Source organism: Patagioenas fasciata, chromosome 2, assembly GCF_037038585.1.
Source record: "Patagioenas fasciata isolate bPatFas1 chromosome 2, bPatFas1.hap1, whole genome shotgun sequence".
Classification (NCBI taxonomy): domain Eukaryota; kingdom Metazoa; phylum Chordata; class Aves; order Columbiformes; family Columbidae; genus Patagioenas; species Patagioenas fasciata.
This window is the reverse complement of record NC_092521.1, coordinates 95,041,575-95,062,439: the sequence shown is the minus strand read 5'-3', so window position 1 is coordinate 95,062,439 and position 20,865 is coordinate 95,041,575. Positions and strand designations below refer to the sequence as shown.

The window sequence follows — 20,865 nt, the reverse complement described above, 5'->3', positions numbered from 1 at the left end:
CTTTGAGAGAGGCTGAGGCTCCCTGTCCAAGTAAATGTATGCTTTTGATATTTAGCACTTCTGAAAAGGAAAGCCTGGCTTGGGTAGGAAGAAACTTTAAACATCATTATAGATGTGTCAGCTTTAAGCTTTGAACTTGCTTCCGTGTTAGCTCATTGTGGCTGGGGTCTGGGATTCTTCCAAGGTGATAAAAACGGAAGCAAGGTTACAAGGAGGCAGATCCTGGCACTTTCAGCCTTTGAGATGCTTTCAGGGGAGCTCAGTGGGGCTGCTTGCAGCATGAGGTGGGCAACGTCACCAGTTGTCCTCAAGTACGTGAGAGGCAGAACACACACAAAACCATTTTAGTATAAGAACCTATTTATCCAAGCTCTGTCTCTAAAGACAGTGCAATTTCTTACAAATGGATGGTTCTCCAGACTTTATACTATGGAATCTGGCATCTGTCAGACACAGGAAGACAAGAAATCAGCTCCTTAGTAGGGTGCCCAGTGAACACTCCTAGAAGAATATTCATGAAGTGATACCTCAACAAGCTCTGTAACATTTTTTATTTACAGAGATAAGCATCTGAAATTCCTGGAACTTGTATTTGTTTAATCAAAGACACACGAAAGACATACTAAAGCCTGGGAAATCCCAACGCCTTTTCTGAAATTTCCTCAGCGTGGATTTGGACCTTCACTGAGAAGGGCTTCTGAGGGAATAGCTGGGGTAGAGAGTGGGACTGCTTAGCAGTGGATCTCTGGGTCAAGGCAGCCCATCAGAGAGGGAGCTGGAGTGCCTGCAGCCAGCACAGGCATAAGTGTGGTTGTACAGCTGACAATGAGACCTGCAGGCCCCTAAGATCTCTCTGGTTGTCTGATGTGCTGCTGTACAGGGTCTGTTCCACGTAGGACGTGTAGGTTTGCCTTCCTCAGGGAATGAGGTCTCTCCACATATAATTCCTTGACATGGGCATCCAGGCCCTCCAAAGAATTCTGAACTCAGATGTCCATGGGAAGAAAAAAAAATCAACCTGAATTTAAAAAATGTTTGATCTTGATAACAGCCGAAGTTGGACTTCATATCTTCAGTACATTGTATGTGGTTCCTATTTATTTAAGGAAGTAATGACTTCAGAGACAAAGAATGTAGCTCCAACAGTAGAAACTAGCAGCTTTGGAAGCCTGTGAAACTTTAATGTACCGTAGTTTCTGTTCTTTAATGAAATCCTTGAAGTGGGCTGGTTATCCTTTCTTGTCTTTCTTTGAGAACCTGCTTGCTTTTGCAGGCTAGTCAGGATGAAGAGCTATAAGAGCTTTCTCAGCAAGATTGTGGGTAACTTCGTAAATGCTTGTGCTGGTTGGGGTGCCTTCTATCTCCTCTCCCTGATATTGATTAAAAAAAAATTACAATTTGTCAATGGCATAAGCTTTGACATGTTACACAAATGATATTTCCGTACTGTCATTGGTTAAATTAATTCCTGTGGAAAACTGCATACTTTTCTGAGATGTCATTCTTTCACAGTGTTAGGCACAAACTGGAGGCAGGTCAAGACCAACTGACCATTATTTGCTGTTCCTCATACTCTGAAACTCGTTAAAATATACTATGACAGTCTTTGATTATTAGAAGCTCCAGCCAATAATGGTAGCCAATATAGATTTCAGTGATATATACTTTGCACTGTAGAGAAGCCATTTGTTCTTCGAATGTTTGTTCTTAAAATGTTTGGCTGTTTTAATCAGCTGTTTGTTCCTATAGTTAACCCGAATTACATACCATGAAGGCAGAACATGACAGCACAAATTCTGCACAGCTGACAATCAATTTTGGGGATGTCCAGGGACTGGAAAGTCAGGTGTTGCAATGTGCCAACAGCATCTTTTACTTTACTGATGTGGAGGACTTCAAATGTAAATCCATGACTGTCTGCTGTGCAATGAGATGGCTCTGAAATCTCCGTCAGGTGGCTGACTCGTTGCAGAAGACAGCAGTCTGCAATGTAAATGGCAAACTTGAATTCTTGAACATTTTCAATAGACCACATCTTCTGTAATGTGTGGACTATTTATTTTTGCACACAATTCTCAGTATTTTTCTATGCTGAATCTTCTGGAATCCCTAACTATCATCACACTACATCAGTTTTTTGAACCTCCACATCATAGAAGTTAAAATGAACAGAGGTCAAGAGAGTTGCAGATTTTTGGCTGTTGTAAAAGAGATTAATGAAGAATTAGTGAATCTGGAAGACACAGCATCAGCCTGAGCTTCAGGAAAGCATCAGCTAGTCAAGAGCTTTGGTCTGGACTTGCTCTGCTTCTCAGGTGGGTGGAGGTTATTAGAGATGTTTTGGGAGAATATGATCTCCTACTACTTCACTTGGCAGTAATCAGTAGATGCAATGGTCCTGCAGCCAAATATTTATATCTGTTTGAAACAGTGACAGATGAACAAAATAACTGACTGCTTCTGTTACCAAGATTAATAATTATTTATCAAAGCTGACATTTAAACAGTATTCATTAGGTTTTAAAGCTAAAAATCCCTTGAGAACAATCTCAACAATTCATGTCATTCAAACCTGGGAGAACTCAGAGGAAATTCTGGAATACTGGGGCAAATGTTATTGGTGCAAAAGAGGCAGAACCTGTACATTCTCTATCCAAGGCAAAAATTTTGTAATCAATTTAAAAACTACTATCGTGGCTTTTACTCCAGCACAACTGTACAGTTTGTGTTTCAGATGGAGAAATAAAATGGCAGCAACAATTCACCCCAAACAATTCTATCCATCTGTCTTATGTCATTAGCATTGAAAGATCTTTAAGAGGTATGAGCTCTAAGTGGTTTAAGTCACAGTCAAGCATACTAAAAGGTAAAGTTAATTAACCTAGATACAAATGCTACTCTGAGGCAACAAATCAGTAATATTGGCTAGCGCTGTGCACAGTTACATGATACAGTGTTTAATACACTGGCAGATATAAACAGCTAGAGAGAACAGCACTGATATAACTTTACATTGGTACTGGACAGGCAGTAGCAATACTGAGAAATTTTAGCAAAAATTCCCTAATATAGACATAGCCATGGAGGCTGAAAAACACACACACAAAAAAACCCAGTAATAGAGGACAGCTGATTGGTGGTAGTCAAATACATCTGTCTGAAAATAGAAAATATCTGGGGTGGTGTCTGGCTCCATCAAAATCAATGGCAAATCTCCCATTTACTTCAATTTTGACTAGAATTTCAACCCTGTTTTCTGCATGGACCAGTAGGATAAAGGTGACAAAGTTTTTTTAATTTCTTTCTTTCCTTTTTCAGTATAAAAAGTTTGGAGAACTGCCACTGGCTCTTCAGCATTTGGCCCAGTTTAAAAAAAATCTCTATCAGCCATGTAGCTGTACAAAATAAATACTGTCTCTTCGGCTGGCCTGGATAGTTTCTATGGCAGCCCCATACTTAATCTAAACTCCATTCTTTTTCCATTTCTTGCTTCTCCCTTCGAGCCACCAGCCACTTCACCACTTCACTTTGAAGAGGCTCTTGAAAGCAGAATGTAAAAGGCAAACTATTTCTTTTCCTCGGGCAGTACTGCCCCTTTTAGAGAAAGACTGAGGTTTCTGCTCATAACGGTGAAGCTCCAGCTGTAGTTATCATTTACTGTCAGTCAGTGTGTCTTTTGCTAGACCCAAAGGACCCAGAATTTTTTCTGCAGAAACTACGATCAGAACTTTGGATCACTAAATTCCAATTATTTCCCTCATGTCCTCTTTACTATTTTGTTTCAGAATAAAGTCATTAAGTATATTTAGAAATATTGTAGAGATCTGTATTTTGATTTGCAAATTATTGCTGTTAATGTTAGCATGTATATATATGCAGATGGATATTCTCCAGCAACAGAAGTCCAGTGGATTCTGATCCTTACATTATGCTTTTCAGTGCTATGACTCTGAGGAAGTACATTATTAAATATAATAGTATTTGACTAATTTAATATTATCAGGTCAACAGGGTAATTTTCTTGACTAAATTTCATTAGGAAATCCTTTGTTTGTTTCTCTTCTATTTAGGTTTGGTTTTTTTTTTTTTTCAAAGACTGAATTTACTTGCAACTCAAGATTTGAATGCATATGCCTGTTTTTTCTTGTAGTTTGCCAAACTGTTGTCACATCAATAATATTTATATTTATTAGTGCTTGGATACTAGAATGATGGGCAACTTACCTTGAATTAAAACATTCAAAATGAGAGAAAGACAGATCCTAAAATCACATCTGGTCTGAACAACTGAACTTTGCCAAGGCAAACTGGTAGTTTAAGCTCCAGGTTCAGTGCATCTACATCTACTCAGTCTGAAAGAGTGCACGTTCGGGTGGAATCCACACTCAACGCTACTTCAAACAGGTCAGAAGCATTGTCACCATTACATGTTTCTCACAGAGCCTCTGGCAAATATTTCAAGCAGTGTCTTCTGGGAAGGATCAAAAGCTGGCATTGTATCGTGACACAGGAGGTTAAACCAGTTGCTATTAAAAAGGTGACTTCTAAACACGGATGATTCCTCCATTAAGTTCTGCAGGCTTCACTATAAAGAGGCCTGCCTGTGCCCTGACTGCAATGGCGACAGACGGGTCACTCACTGTAGTCAGCCACAGGTTTCAACAGGTGTCAGATTTGGCAGATGTTGCATACGTGTCAGACTTTGGCTCTTCCAACCATATCGGTGACCTCACTCAGCTGTCAAACACACCTGAGATAAAGGAATAAAACATTTATTCCACATTTCACTGATAGGGAAACAGGCGGTGAATGGAATGCCACACGGTCCTGGTGTTCAGGCCCACAGTCACAGCCGTCTCCTCCAGCTCCCAGAACAAACTGCTAAAAGCCAAGTAGGAAATGCTTTGAGGAACTGGCTTTCTTCAAAATATTTGCCTCAGCTGAGGAAGCTGTCTGATGATTGCTGTGTCCATGCATGATCCCAGGAGTGCCAGAAGGATTACTCAGAGTTTTTAGATGTCAGTTATCTGTTGCTCCAAAATACACCCATTTCTTTCTGCAGACAGATGTGTGCAAATTTGTGGTCTAGTCCACTTTGATAAATGTACTCATGATTCTGGTGCATTTTTGACACTCAGGCTTCATTACTATTATCCATTATAACTGAAAGAGTTTCAGCTGGTTTGTCCTGTGGCAATCTTTGGGCTGAGCCTCACAAGCTGTTGGAAAAAAAAAAAACCCTGGTCCATTTTTACTCATTATCTTCACTGAATATGAGGGTCTAAAGAAAAGAGTCATCTTTCTATAAAAAGTAGTGCTGGCTGCTTAGTTACGCAGCCTGCCTGCTAAATAGAAGGAGACAGTCATGAAGTGTCACATTTCAAAGACTATAAGAAAGAACTGGAAGGGTGATAGACTGAACTAATACATTCTTAATGAGAAGAAGCTCTTCTGTTATTTTGTTGGGATGCTTGGAAAGAAGTACCGCATGCTTGACAATAGTAAAATTCAGAAAGCCATTTTTGATGCTGTTGGAGAAAGAAGGAAGTAACTGTGGCAGAAGACCTACAAAATTCTGCTTGAAAAATGCAAGAGCTGTGTCAGCACGATCCTTTAAGACTGAAGTTCAAAGGTGAGGGATGTGAGTGCTCTGATCCCTACACAACTAAAAGCTTTTGGGGCTGGATAAATTTTAGGCATACAGCACAATCCTCACAATCAGTGTTGAGTCCGCTGACCACTGAATGTTCCCAACAATCTACAATAAATTTGGAATAATAAGAAAATGCAAAAAGCCACAGTTTTCATGCACCAGAGGTAACTCAATGAGTTACCAATGGCTTAGGTGCCCTCAAAGACAGCTCCCAAGTGTTTTGAGAAAATGGCCTTGGCCACACTCTGCTGTAAAGGAGGAGGAGGAGGAGTAATGAACATTAAAGAGTAACACTTGTCTGGAGGAGAAGTACATCTTATTCCACACCCAACAACAGTTTTAACACCGCTCAGATGAGCAAGACACATGTATGTGGCATACTCAAGGAATGTCAGTCTTTTAGGAACATCAGTGTACATCATCCAACAATCTGTTCCAGCTCTGATCAAATCCCAGTGTTTTGAGAAAATAGGTGAAGAATCAGACAACACACCAGTTGTTACTTTGAGGGGAGAAAAAAAATCCTCTTCAGCCTCCGTGAGTGACCAGTGGGAACCCAAAAGTGTGGATTTAATGCATTGTAAACAAAGTACCAAACAGACACATTTCTCAAACTTCATTGATGCTACCAGCTCAGTTCAAGAACTTACAAAACAGTCTTAATTCTCCATATGTAAGAACACTTTGCTCATGTTTTATGAGCTGTTTGATCAGCATTTAAAGCTCTGTCCTAAAATAATGCTGGAATTTGGAAGATCGCTTCTGAACTTCACTTTCTGGATAGTTGGAAATCTTTTCAATTGGAGACTATGATTACTCGTGACCCAGCTGACAGCCCTGTCATCTTCCTTCTCTGTTATTTACATTCTGTATGAGAATCATCATATTCCTCAGCCACTGTATTGCTAAGCAAAACAAGCAAAACTTTTAAGATTTATTTTATGGCAGATACTTAGTGCTCTAAACATTCCAATAGGTTTTCTCTGCATCAGTTCTGAATTAAACTCATCTTCATTTAACACAGATGACTAGTGTTCTACACAGAATTCCAGAGGACGTCCTCTCCAATGCTGCTGACTCTTCCATAGCTCTACTGAAAGTATTTTGCCATATCCATTACAGAACTGCGTAAGCTCTTTTCACAAAGCCACCTTCCTGGCTTTCGTACTTGCATTTTCCAGTCTTCAGCATTTCCAATTAATCAGTTCCTTGTTTACACCCCACATTATGCATTGTTTTAAAGGGGTGGAGCAGAGGACTGCTAAATTTTATCCTTTTCATATTACCTGTGCCAACAAAGTTGTCTTACTCTTCTTAAGTGATAAGTGAGTCCTTCTTGTGGCCCACAAATTTTATGAGTGCACAGCTAATTCTTGCTCTTAGGACACTAATAAACATATTGCTAGTTCCTAAAACTAATCCCTGAGAAACACAACTAGCAACTTTCCTCCTCTCAAATAACACCACCTGTAATATACCCTATTGTTGTCTCCATTTATCCAGCTTCTTATCCAACTTGGGAGCTTTTATACTAATTTGCATCATTTCCACTTCAAGTAGGAGTTTCCTATGAGGACCCATGATAAGCTTTTTATATAATATCTAAACATACTGGATCTGACACATTATCCTTGCCTAAGAAACTCAAAACTCTAAACAATCCCCAAAAGTAATGATTTTAACTGCAGATGATCCTATTGTAATTTCTCCCATTTTTAAAATTTTCATGTGTGTTTTTAATCACTCTTTTTCAAATCCATTCTTAATGTGCATGGTGCCAAAGTCAAACTAACAGCCATGAAATCACTTGACATACTTTTCCCCCTCTTCTTGGGTATATTTGCTCAGTCCGTCATTGCATACTTCTGTCATCTGGTACTATCTTCAAGTGATATACATTTAAAATAGTTTCTGCTTGTGCTTCCATCCGCCAGTGTCTTCAGTACTCTAGAAGGAACATAATATGGACCCAATGATTTTGTCACACTAAGCTACATATATTTGACTTCCCTTTCAAATTATGTAATTCCCATTGATTTATCATCATTCTCCTTAGCTATCCTTTCAGTATCTTCATGTACATCAACTTCCTTGAAATTGGAGAAAAGCATTTATTCAACCACAGGTAAGCTATACATCAAGAATAATGCAGATATGCCCTGCTTACCCTGCAGGTCACTGCCACGGCCTCACTTCATTGCTTTATTTCTTTATTGTTTCAGCACCTAAAAACAATAAAGCTTTCTTTTATTTTTCTGTGGAAGGTGCAGTTCAACAAGGCCTTTCTCCATCATTCCTTTGCTTCTATGTTTTATAATGCCTGAAAAAAGTTCTCCCTGATAATCAAGGCCTCTTCTCGTTCTTTGGAGGTTTTGTACCTATTCTTAGTATCTTGCTTTAGTTATTTACTCATCCAGAGACTAGCCCTTTCTTACAATTTCTCCCTCCTGCCCAGCATGCATAGATTATTTCTATTTTTAATGTAAATCTGTCCTTTCCTGCATTCAAATCATTAGGTTCCTTAGGCCAGTCATCTTCATTCACTGATCTGTTTTCTAAAAGTTTGCTATCCTAATTCTTTGCTATAAATTTATTTTTGCCCATCTCACAATTTAAGAAGAACCAAATCCATTCATTATCACTTCCTCCTGTAACATTAGTTTTTGGTCAGCTGTACTGCAAGATCCTCCTCGCACAAAAAACTAAGCTTAAAATAGCACACATTTTGTTGTTTTATGAATTTCTGTATAAAAAAGTCAGTCTTCTGAAATGTCTAAGAATATCTAAACCTTGTTATTATTGATGGTATTTATGTGTATGCCTGGAAAATTTAACTCTCCTATGCTCACACAAATTCCCTTATTTATTTATCTGTTTATAGAGATGGTTACCCTCTTTCAAATCTCAGCCTGTCAGACCATAATATCCCCTTGTCCCCAAATACTGTCCAAGTTGGGTCTCTTTTACCATCTTCCTTGCAGTGACTTTCATCCTGACAGATTTTGTTTTATTCATGCCATCACATTTTAAGATGAATAAACATAATTTGGCTGTTTTACTTTACTACAACTTCAAATTTCCTGACTTTTATGTATTTTAAGTTGCATCCACATAGGCCCGTATATAAAATTTCCTTGTTTTCTTTTTAGATTGAAGAAACCACAAGGAAAAACAGCATGAGCTTCCCCACCCTTTCACAAAGTGATTATAAATGTACCTATTCATATTAGATTAACTTAACAGAATTTGGTTTGCTTTGGTTTCTACTTAGCAATAAACACTAGCTATGAATAGTTCTTTTCTATACCAATATTGCTTTCTCCTAGTCCCTGCTCATCCACTTGAATGAGGTGTAGGTGATCCTGAAATAGCAATAATCAATGTACGTCACCCATAATATACAAAAAATGTGGAGTGTTCAAAAACAAAAGGACCAGAAATTTGAACAGTAGAGTCCACCCAGGAGTGTAGAGATTTACCTCCCATTCACACTGTTATCATGTCAACATGCTGTCACTTGTGGCTTTAACCCAAATTCTAGAGTTCTGTAGGGGAAAATTGCCCCAAAGTGTTCAGCCACCATCTCTCATAGCCATTGATCTTAGGGTCTGCTCCCAGAGGACAGGCAAGGAAAGAATTGCAGCAGAGTCCCTCAGCAAATATGCCAAACTCAACTACTCAAGTACGACTCAACATCACTGCAACCTAAGTCACAGTTCAACAGAATGTTTGCAGTTTGGCGTTCTCAGCGGTAATAAGTTGTTATCATGCATTCAAGGATAAACATCACCATTAAAATGCCTAAACATCCTCTAAGTGTTAAAATTCAGTCCTCCTGTGACTAATCTTATAAATGATAACCAAAAGATTGCATATCAACTTGTTTTACTTCCTGTCGAAGAAGACAGGGAACTTAACCTTAGATTTCAAAAAATTTATAGCTAAGCCAGTACTGTAATACATTTCTTCCAGTCAGCCTTGCTGTGATTTAGATGAAAAGCTGCAAGCAAGATTTGAGCTGTCACACTTGACTTTGAGCTGCCAAGAAGAGGTATTGGAGGTTACAGGCTAAGGTTTAATTTATATTCCTCCTTTTGTTACAGGCAGAGATGGTGCGTGCTGCTTTCCAAGCGCAGAGATCTTTCCTGGTGTTAGCATCTCAATGTCAAGAGCCTCAAGAGGTACGAAAAGTGACCTAGAGTTTTGAGAGAAAGTATATTAAAAAGGCTGTGTTCCCATGTGTCATCAATCCCTGCATTTGCTTTTATTTGTTGCTTTATTTTTACAGTGCACTTAGAGACTCGCTTTCAGTTTTATTAGCATGGTGCTGCAATAATCAGAAAGCCACAGTTCAGAGTTAAGAACCTTTTCTGTACCAGTACGTATAAAATCATTGAAGAAATCAAAGGAGGCATCCACTTTACAGCTGTAAGTGGGATCAGTGTTTCTCTAGAGGGTGGAAATGCTATGGAATAGATTGGCTTTTTGCTGGCCCTCCAGGGATGCTGTAGGACAGGCTCTGAAATCAAGGGATAAGCTAGTGACAGAAAGATCAATACTGGCCCAGATACTCAGTATTCTCCAAGATGAGGTCCAGGCTAGCCCAATTCTGGGAGGAAGGCAAAGCATTTTGTCATGAAAAAAAAGAAAAACAAGTTGATTTATATACTTATTTTAGTGGCAACTATTTAAATCCTTCCCTCACAACTAGAAAGCACAGGGAGGCTGTGGAGTTGTTATGAAATCTGATTTGTAGTTTCTGGAGGGCACAGAGTTTTGGTGAATAGCGCCGTATCCTTCCTGGGAACAACCACATAGCGCTTCTGTGGGGCCACCCCCGAACCTTCCTTCTTAGAGCGTGCAGAAACTAAACTCTTCTCTTGCATAGTGCCCCACAAACTTCAGTTCTTTTTCCACCAGCTCCCTGCTCCATAGTTCACTAAATTACATATTTTCAAATCAGAGCTCTCTGCCATGGACATAAATTATTGAAATTTTGCTGTCACTAGCATTCCTAGAGACACAAATTAGAAGTTTTTCTAATCAGTATGTTTTAATGGCAAGGGTAGTCAAGGAAAAAAAAAAAAACACCACACAGATATTCCAGGCGAGGGTTTAGATTTATAGAGTTGCAAGCAAGAAGGGATCAGTTGTTTTTCCAGCTGTCCCTGATCTCAGAGAGTAAAAGTGGGTCATGACTCACAGAGAACAGGCAAAATTCCCACTGGTGCAGACCTCAAGCAGTCATTTATATTGGCTGTGAATACAATTGCACCCAGTGGCCCACAAAACTCTTCAGGCTCATAGGTAAAATATTCCCCAATGAACAGTTTCTGATGGCCCACAACAAAATGCAATGTGCTGAAGTGCTGGTATTATCCCGGGTCTGGTGAGAGCAGAAGCTCTGGCTCGCTGTTTGGCCTCGTGCTGATGTGCCACCAGTTTGATTTCCTCTGCTTTTCAAGTGGGAATGGCAACGGCTTCCCCCCACTTTCAGCCTTACAACTTTCAGATCTGAAGTCAAGGCTTTGAGATTTTTTTCAACTGTAAAGTTTAGAAACTTTCATTTTTAAAATGGCAACAAACAAGAAAAAAAAAAAAAAGACACAAACAGATCTAAAAAGAGATTCTCCAGCAATCCAGAATGACAGTTACAGAAGCATGAAGAAAAACAACAAATAATAAAAGCCTCACTATAAACATTACCAGAGCTGGCCATGTGTATCCATATGTCTTAGCTGCATGTTATTAGGCTTGCATAGATTTCTGAAACTTGTTGAAGGCAAGAAAGTATACTTTTATCATTTAACTGTCTTTTAGCACCAAGGAAATGCCATATGTGTGTATACATCATTCCAAAGTTAAAACACCAGGAATATTACAGACTGAAGTTCCTTTCACTCTTTTTTTGCACAGATAATTCATCTATATTATAGACAGACCTGAAAATAATTGAAGGCTGCCTATTCTGTGCAACTTGAACGGTATTTTCCACTGCAAAGCGTGATGGCACCAGGCTTTTTATATCTCCATCTCAATAGGAAAAATAATCCTGTTGTAAAGCCATATCGGTTAACCGTTTTGAAAAATCTGGTTATCACCGGCTAACACAGGAGAAGGAAAGCAGCAGGGGTCCTCCCCCCCACATCCCCAGTACCTTATTCATGTGATATCATCTGGGCTCTGGTTGTATTTATAGCCTAGAGCCACGGAGACAGCCTGGAATCCAAACAGGAAAGCTAATCATGAGTGTATCAGAATGCACAGAGCAGAGAAAAGCAAATGAAGATGACAGCATATCTACAAATGCAAGAGAAAAGAGAGTAATTCTGTCATTCAGCTGTCTAGACTGTTTGCTTTATAATGTAAAGCTGTGAATGAGCCAGCGAGTTGCGATTATGGCATAGTAGCTTTGTAGACATTCAGAGACAGCAGTGTGGAGACTGAGGGGATTTACTGAGTTCCTGTCATGTTAGGATGTCATACATGGTGCCTTTAAAAAAAAAAAAAAGGGAGGGGGAAATGCCCTGGAAAAATAAATTAGCTCAGCTCTTGCAGCTTACAAACTAATGAAGAAGGAATTCAAACAAAAAGAAAGCTCCTATATGTATAATAATCCTTAGATTTTTTTTGTGCTCAGCAGAGAGAAATGTATATCGTACAAAAAGCGATATTTTTTCCTCTCTATGAAAATGTTGAAGCTTTAGTATTCATTTAGCTCTTTAACTCCTGCTATGAGTCGCTAGCAAACATTTTCAAACAGTTAAGCTTGCTGAAGTTGCTTTTGCAGAGTCCTGCTTCTTGTTAATAAATGTTGATATTTTTTCATTTGGAATCTGTTGCAGTGCACTGCCTTTATTATCTGTATATGTGAAAATAGTAGGAGTCGGGAAGGTAATTCCAGCTGGCATACCAATCTAGCATCAACTGCAATAAATTACTTTGCAGAGTGCATGTTCTGTTACTTTTTATGGTCATGTTCTATATTTGTAAGTGCAGTGGAAGAGATCACATGATGAAGCCACCGGTTGATATTCCTGTTTGTGTATGTCCCAGCTTATGGCTGCTGGACACAGGCTCATTCAGCAAGATGGGATTCTGCAGTTCATCCACTTATTAGAAACTATATTCTGACGCCAAACTTCAAATATTAAAGAAAAAACATTCTATTATAAATTATTGACTGTATATTAAATAGTACAGAGAAGATGGATAAGGGAAATTAAATTAGAATATTGCTATATTCTGTTTAAAAAGGTATTTTGAGACCATACATTTACATGTTGGTTGGGCAATCCAGAAGATAGATTTTAACACAAACCTTCACAAAATACTCCAAAACAGTTTGGATCTGAATTTTCTGCTCCCCATAATCTGATTAAAATAAAATTCTGATTGAAACATTATTATTTTATTGTATAGTAATTTTAAAAGTTATCAGTGTTCCTGAGCAAGTTTATATTTTTAACATTTTTTTAAACTTTATGGTCATGAATACTGATGTACAAGATCACTGCTCAAAGGCACTGCACTGAATTCACTGTGAATGGGCACTTATATACTGCTTCCTTTTTATGACTGGTTTCATTTAGCTTTAAAAGTTCAAACAATTTTAAGAGCTGCTCTGAGGGCATGAATGATCTGTTGTTCCCATAATGGAAACTAGGTAACAAGGTAAGTTTTTCTGTGGATCTATATAAACATATCCAGGACGAGCATATTCAGGGTAAGAAGTACTACAAACAGATTTAAATGACAAATGCAGTTCAGACTATAACTGATTGCATAATTTCTCATTTAAAAAAATGCTGAGTTCATATGACTGCAAGAGCTTATGGATTTAATTACTAATATTGTGCAGACAGGCATTCCAATTAAATACCTAGCTTAAATATCCAGATTCTGCCCACAGGTGGGAGGAGAGGGGTGGAAGGAAGTGAGAGATGAAGGAGAGTTTTCCCTTTTCTAACTAGAAAAGGGGGGGAAAAAACCCTGAAACCCAAGAAACTGTATTTGAAGTGAGACTTAGAGCCATGAGAACAAGTCCTGAGGTTTTTAATTTTTTATAGTCAAGCAAACAATCTATTGTAGGAGTAGAATAGTTGTGGCAATTTCTTTGAATAAAGAACTCATTCTCAGAATTTTCATATAGAAATAAAATATGAAGATTTACAGTTCCCTACTCTCTGACAGTGTAGGATTGCTCTTTTTTTTCTCTCTTCTATTTTTAAAGTACTTCAGTTACAGGACTCCTGGGACTTCTTATCCTGCATCCTAGCAGGATTTGTTTTCTAATTACCTTGATTTTCTTATGTCATTCAGTTTCCCACTCCTTTTCCTCATACTTGCTGGGATCAGCCTCACGGTTTTCCAAAAATATGAAGAGTGGGATACCCCTCATCTCATTAGTTTGTTACTTACTCATGCAAAAGTGTTGGAGCCAAGTTTTGCTGCCATTCTACTCAGTTGATTGCTGCAAACCTGCACCTCTGTATCTAGAAATAGCTCGAGGAAGAATTTAGTTCAGTCCTTTTAAGGTCCTGAGGTCCCAAACTTAGAGAAGGTGCCAAGAGTGACATGGACAGAGCCTGAGAGTCCTGAGCTCTAAAGGGAACCCCTTCCCCCTCCTGTGCTCTGAAATCTTGCCAAGCTGTTGACATATTTCTGTTATCAGCAAGCCTACAAATGCATGTGACATGTCGTCACAGCCGCAGTGAGGGACCAACTGGCAGGTTTCAGTCACCAGCCTGCTGCCTTACAGCATTCACAGGCTCATTTTTGGATATTGTTGCAAACTCTTACTCAGTTTCAAGTCCAGATAGGCCCCTTGTCACCTGTTATCTCATAATTTTGTCTCAAATGCGCTCGACTGCATTTAGCCAGCCCCAAGCTCATTTTATTTTCTCATCATAGAATCATTTACATTGGAAAAGAACTTTAAGATCATCGAGTCTAACCATAATGCTGCCAAGTCCACCACTTAACCATGTCCCTAAATGCCACATCTACACCTCCAGGGATGGTGGCTCCACCACTTCCCTTAGCAGCCTGTTCCAATGCCTTACAGCCCTTCATGTGAAGAAATGTTTCCTAATATCCAATCTGAACCTCCCCTGGCACAACTTGAGGCCATTTCCCACTTGCTACTTGGGAGAAGAGACCAACACCCTCCATGCTACAACCTCCTTTCAGGTAGCTGTAGACAGCGATCAGGTCTCCCCTCAGCCTCCTTTTCTCCAGGCTGAACAGCCCCAGTTCCCTCAGCCGCTCCTCATCAGACTTGGGCTCCAGATCCCTCACCAGCTTCATTGTTCTTTGGACATGCTCCAGCACCTCAGCATCTTTCTCGTAGTTAACTTCTGCAGGTATCCTTGTACCATTTCTCTTTCCTCGTGTGTTTGCCAAAACTACCAGGTCAATAGCCTCTGCCATGAAAAGATGGATGCGTTTGAGATTCAGCCCTGCCCCTGGGGCAGAGCACTCAGCCAGAAGGCGGCCAAGAGACGCCTGAGGATGCAGGGAGTACAGAAAGGCCGCAACCAGTGCAAAATCTCCCAGCCTGTTACAAAGAGAAACAGAGGCAGAGATGCATGTTATCTCACAGCTCTGGACTGGCTTACATCAATGCCACAGACTCTCCAGCAGTTCACGTTCTGTGTGAGAACCAGGCTCCAGTAAGCAAAGGATCCTTGTACTTGTTTACTCCAGTATGTCTGTACTTGGGCTAAGAACAGCATCAACCTGTAAGGAAGACACTGCAGAAGATAATACTCTCTATCTTGTCTAGCTCCTCATCTGATGTACTTGCTAAGCAATTCTGGGGATCCTACAGATGCTCAGTGGAATTCTGTTGTGTCCTAAAATCCTGTCCTAAAATCACCAGGCTAGTTTTCAATCCCTGTAGCAATGTTCATATTCAAACTGTGCTAAACCCAAATCCAAACTAGTATGCTCTTTTTTCTGTGCTACCCAATTGTTTCCCCAGATTTCTGGACTGTGCATGATCTTCTAAAAGGGAAAGCACTGGAGATAGAGCTGACTGAAAAGCAGGGCTTTTTGGTTCATGGGTTATTTAATTTTTTTCTAATTTTACTTTGGTCTAAATCAGACCACAACCAATTATTTTTGCATTCTGAAACTTAGGCTATTTGTCTTTCACATTCCTCTTCATTTGCCCTCCCTCAGAGTTTACATTTCAAAACAAACCCACAAATGACCAAACTAGTGATTTGTCATGTGGGCTTATGGTTTGGTCTTCCCTTCCCTCCCCCCCCCACTCCCCGCTTCCCCAAAGCACAAAATTGCTACAGCTAATATTGGCTGTTAGATTGAGAATTTATGTGTTATCTAAGAGGAATAAAAGCCAAATACCAATTAAGTCACTTTGGAAGCACACAAATGTGTCTAAGCATCTGTGCTGATGAAGCTGACCAGACATTTCTGCAGATTTGTCTCTCTGTGTCATAGTCCTGCTGTTGCACAGCAGTGAGTTAAAGTGGCAAAACCTGCACTATTGACAAACAAATCAAGCGCTTCTTACACCGCTATGCTGAAGATTCACAATCTAAGAAAACAAGACCAGGATAAATTAATGTCTCTACCTAATTAATGTCTGTTACCTAATTACAAGTTAGGAGGAGACTTTTGAACCCTGAAAATATCAGAATACTAGAGGGACATGGATGTAATGATCATAGGGAAAGATCTCAGATGGTCTTTACTTCCAATCAGAAAATGCTTGCAAAGAAAGCATTGGCTTAAGGTGTAGTGGGTTATACTGCAATTTTAAGAGCAAAACTGTGGTAGCAAATGCGAAACACTTTCTGCAAGGAGAAATGGAGATAGGCAGTGCTAAAAGAACAGTTTGACAGCTGCCAACAAAAGCTGGTAATATTTTGATATGGAAGCAATAATGAAAAGTAAAAAAAAAAAAAAAGTAAGCATTTGAGGAATCTAGTTAGCAACTAGCTTAGATTCACCTCTGAAAAAAATAAAAAACTCTATATACTTGAAGAAAGAGGTTACTCCTCAGCCTAATCCGAACACTGATTCCATTCAGACTGTTGATACACAGCTACAACAGAAAAGACAGGCCTTTCTTAAACCACATATATACAAAAAAAAACCCCAAGCCCTAACTTAAATTTTAACATCTTCTTTACAGATTGCCTTTTACAAAATACAAAATATGGGAAATTACAGTTAATCTAAAACTTTTAGTTCTAGAATCATAGACACTCATAACAGAAATGCATCTCACTGGTGATCAACTGAGGCTACCAGTATCTTATTCCTATTGATACGAGATGGGATTCTGCTCATCAGGGTAGGCATGCTGTGTAAGGTGTCCTTCTAGGCTCTCTTTACAGTAAATGCCAGCACCTCTAGAATGCAGTCTTCACATCTATTAATGTCTTCTAATATATAGTCTTCTAACATCTATTAATAGGTGGAAATAATTTCCCGACACCCCGTTCTTCATTCACAATAGAGAGAATCAAGTCTCAGCTGAGAGCAGATGCTCACCTTTTGAATTGCTAGAACTGAGGGTGGAGGATGCTATCCATGATGTCTTTCATCTCTTGAAAGGATGAAATGTGGGATGGGACTGTACTAGGCTGTTTGCAGAGATAATGGCTGTGTATACATTAATGTTTTAGTTCACAGTGGGACTATATTTTTCCTTCAAATCAGTCCCATTTACTATGCTGTGATTCACATTGTGAAGCAGTCTTATGGTGTACAAAAACTGGTATCTTTGCGATGAGGTTAAATGGAAGATACACTCCCAGACAGCACCTAAACCACGATTTACAGCTAGTCCAACATAACCCCACCAACCACATATAATATGAATGTCAGGGTGTCAGCACCAACTGTTAAGCACTACAGAATCATCCCTATTAAGCTGCACTACTTGCCAACATACACAAAGACAGCTGATTCAAATCACCTCCATGTTTCAGACTTGCCTGTGAAAAATACAGTGTAAGTATGGTGGAGATTTTGAACTGACAGACGAAAATAAAAGAACTGTAGACCATGGAAGAAAGGTTGCAGTCATGCTCTTCTGGTTGCAGCTGAGTAAAATGAAGGGGCTGCTGATCCCAAATGCTCTCAGCTTTCTCTTGCTGTTCCTATGCCAAAGGTTGCCACCCCCTCAGTTAGCCAAACTTAAAAGGGTATTTGTTCCCTTGCCATGTTTTTACATAATAGGTCAGGTTGATGTAAACACTGTAATAGTGAGGTTTGAATTTTGTTGCCTTCCATTAACATAAAAATTCTTCAGTAAACAGTCTCACCCCTCAAAACCATGTACAATTAGCTTAGAAATACGTAAGATCTTTCAAAACTGTATTTTTATTTACCTGCTGGGTTTTGTGCCTTTGTGATTCATGCTGGCAGGTTTCTGGACAACAACGGTCCTGAGAAAATATCCACTTTCTCAAATTAAAGCTGAGATTTTCAAGTAGTCACTGGCTCAGGCAGCCAAAGCTTAAGCAAGCCCCTCAGTTTAGTGTGATTTCACAGGCAAATAGCAAAAACCACAAAACACAAAAGCTTGGCCATTCTTCTGAATTAAACCCGTGTGCCCCAGTCCTGTTAAACGTGTCATCTGGGGAACTTCTTGTGAGAGTATTACAATAATGTGAAGGAGAAGAAAGTCTGTTTGGTGAGGTCTCTTGGAACACTTGTGTGCCAGGCCATTTTCTGAGACTGGGTTGAGACTGTGAAGTCTCTGAAGCTGAAGCCTAAGGCAGTTCTTGTTGCATGCCATTAACTGTTTTGGAGTGGTTTCGCTAATCACTGCAGTAGTCTTACTGCCCTTGATTTTCTCATATGAATTATAAGACATGGGGATGGAAGCTGGCTGGTTGTTTAGGTATTAATATTTTAAAAGACCATCTGGTTTTAATAATTATTTTAAAAGGACAAAGACATACTGGGAATTAGTTTTGATATTTCTAAGTTGTGCCACTGTTGAATTTTTAAACATTTCAGCAAAACTGATATTATAATAGGAATGGTGTTTATACAAAGACTCTTAACTTTCTGTTAAACAACTGTTCTGTGTCTTAAATGACAAGAAATTTTATCTAGCACATGCCAAAGGCATGCTGAAGATTTTTCCAACAGCTCTGATTCATCTCCTTGAATTCATTTTTTCTTAGAGATACAGTATAGACAATAATTTTATTAACAACCAGCTGTTTTAATATTCATTGCAATAAAGAGATCATTCTTCTAGAACACTCAGCACAACTGGTTCTGCATTGTGGAGCCAAACAAGACTGATTACTGATAGGATTAACGAGCCTTTCTATACCCATATGCCATACACACTGTAATTCATCTCTAGTTTAATCACTAAATAAAAATTTAGAACTGACTGTGTGGAGACAAGACTCAATTAAGTGATTCCTTGTGGGCCGGTGTTCCTTTGTGTCCAGCCCTTGCACAGAAACCTGGCTCACAAGGTGCTTGCACACACACAGAGCCAGCAGCCCTGGCAGGGTAGGACGGGGTCCCAGCAAAGGGAAGGCAGCCTGGTCTGCTCCCCTGTACATCTCACAAGCGACAGGGCTGGGCAAAACCTCAAGCCCTTTTTGACTCCTTCTGGCGTCCCTCCAGTGCCAGATTACTTTGAGCTGCTTTCCTTAGCAATATATATTTCACCTTTACAATTCCCACAAGGCACTTTTTTATGTGAAATTACATAAATTCACTATGTTTTTATGAACTGGACAGTTTAAGCCCTGTGTTCTGAGGGGCAGAAATTCCGTCTGTATCACTGACAGAAAACCCTCACAAAAGTGGTTGGGAGTTTTCTGGCAGGAGTAGGAGGAGGTGTGGGTCTTATGGTACCATTCAGGAAAATGTTTGGCCCTCATTTTGACTTCTTACATGTAAATATCAAGGTGTTCTACAAAACAAACCAGCTATATAGCATAATTTCATATATAGGAAGTTGAAGCACAGAAAGATAATGGAGCTTTCCTGAAACCTGATGGTAATTTGGTGGGAGAGCTGCAAAGAGAAACCCCATTTATGGACTCCTACTTCTGTGCCCCATCCACAGAAATGTGCTGCCTCCCAGTGCTGTCTAGATATACCAGGCATCTGCGGAGCTGTATTTTTAGCCCTGATATTCTCTTTGGCTGGAACTGGGCCATGAAGATTCACAGTAAGCTAAGGACTGTAAATATCCCTTAGACTTTATGGGAGGGAAACTGGCATAATATCAAAGCAGAACAAGCACTTTCTTAAATTTCAGTTTTGTTAACTACTGTCATACTTGAAAGATTTCCCTGCAAAATAAGAACAAACCTACCAGCTGCAGCATGTTGTAAACAAGCAAAAATTAGAAAGAAGAATTCCTGCAGACTTTATCATGTTATGGCAACAAAATCAGTTTCTAAGAACTACAAATCATGGAGGTTTCAGGGCTTTTTCAGGCTTAATGACTTACGCGGGTCATTACGCCGTCAACAAAAAATCTTTTCATCTCCCAGTAATACTGTAAATATTTGTTTTCTCCCAACCCACTTTGTTGTAGAAAAAGACCAAATATCCCCATGCCTTTCAAATGCATAGGGCTTTCTCAAAATTACATTACCACTAAAATACCAAGGCTCCACAGTTGGATCAAAATTCTTTTAAAAATGCAGATCCACTTTTTTGTCATGTTTTTGGAGTGTCCTCTGACCTATGATCATCCATAGCAGACATGCTTATTTTAAGGTGACATAAAATTCTCTAAAGCTGAGGTCTTGTGGACGGGTGAACAGAAATATCTTGCAGATGACAGAGATCAAGCAGGACGTATGCACACATCGTCTTCTGTGTGTCATGACAGCATCAGTCCTCAACAGTTGTTTTACTTGTAACTATTGACGCCTTCAGTGTGCTCTTTCTGAGTGGAAGAATCTTTCCCAGTAAGTTAGTACTCCCAATTAGTTTTTCCGAGACACTGGACCAGTGTGAATAGCATTCACTTTGCACAGGAAAGAGCTTGGATAGCTTCTACATTCATTCTGCTTTTCACTCAGACACTATTCCTTCCGCTCAACAGTCATTCCCCTGGATACCATTCGTTTCTGATTAACACAGGAGAATTTCCCCAAACCACGGCTTGCAGGCAGTATGTTTCCCATGAAATCATCCCACATTATTTGCAGCCGAAGGAAATTAAAACATTAAAACTTACCAAC

At 39.4% G+C, this 20,865-nt stretch overlaps 1 protein-coding gene across 1 annotated transcript in view; it reads left to right on the top strand.

Annotated features, from left to right (window-relative positions):
• Positions 1 to 20,865, top strand: part of CAP2 (cyclase associated actin cytoskeleton regulatory protein 2) — a 69,505-nt gene that overhangs the window by 24,810 nt on the left and 23,830 nt on the right. The window contains exon 4 of the mRNA XM_065831769.2: positions 9,757 to 9,834. Within this exon, the coding sequence (XP_065687841.1) occupies positions 9,757 to 9,834 (78 nt within the window). The remainder of the gene's footprint in view (positions 1 to 9,756; positions 9,835 to 20,865) is intronic.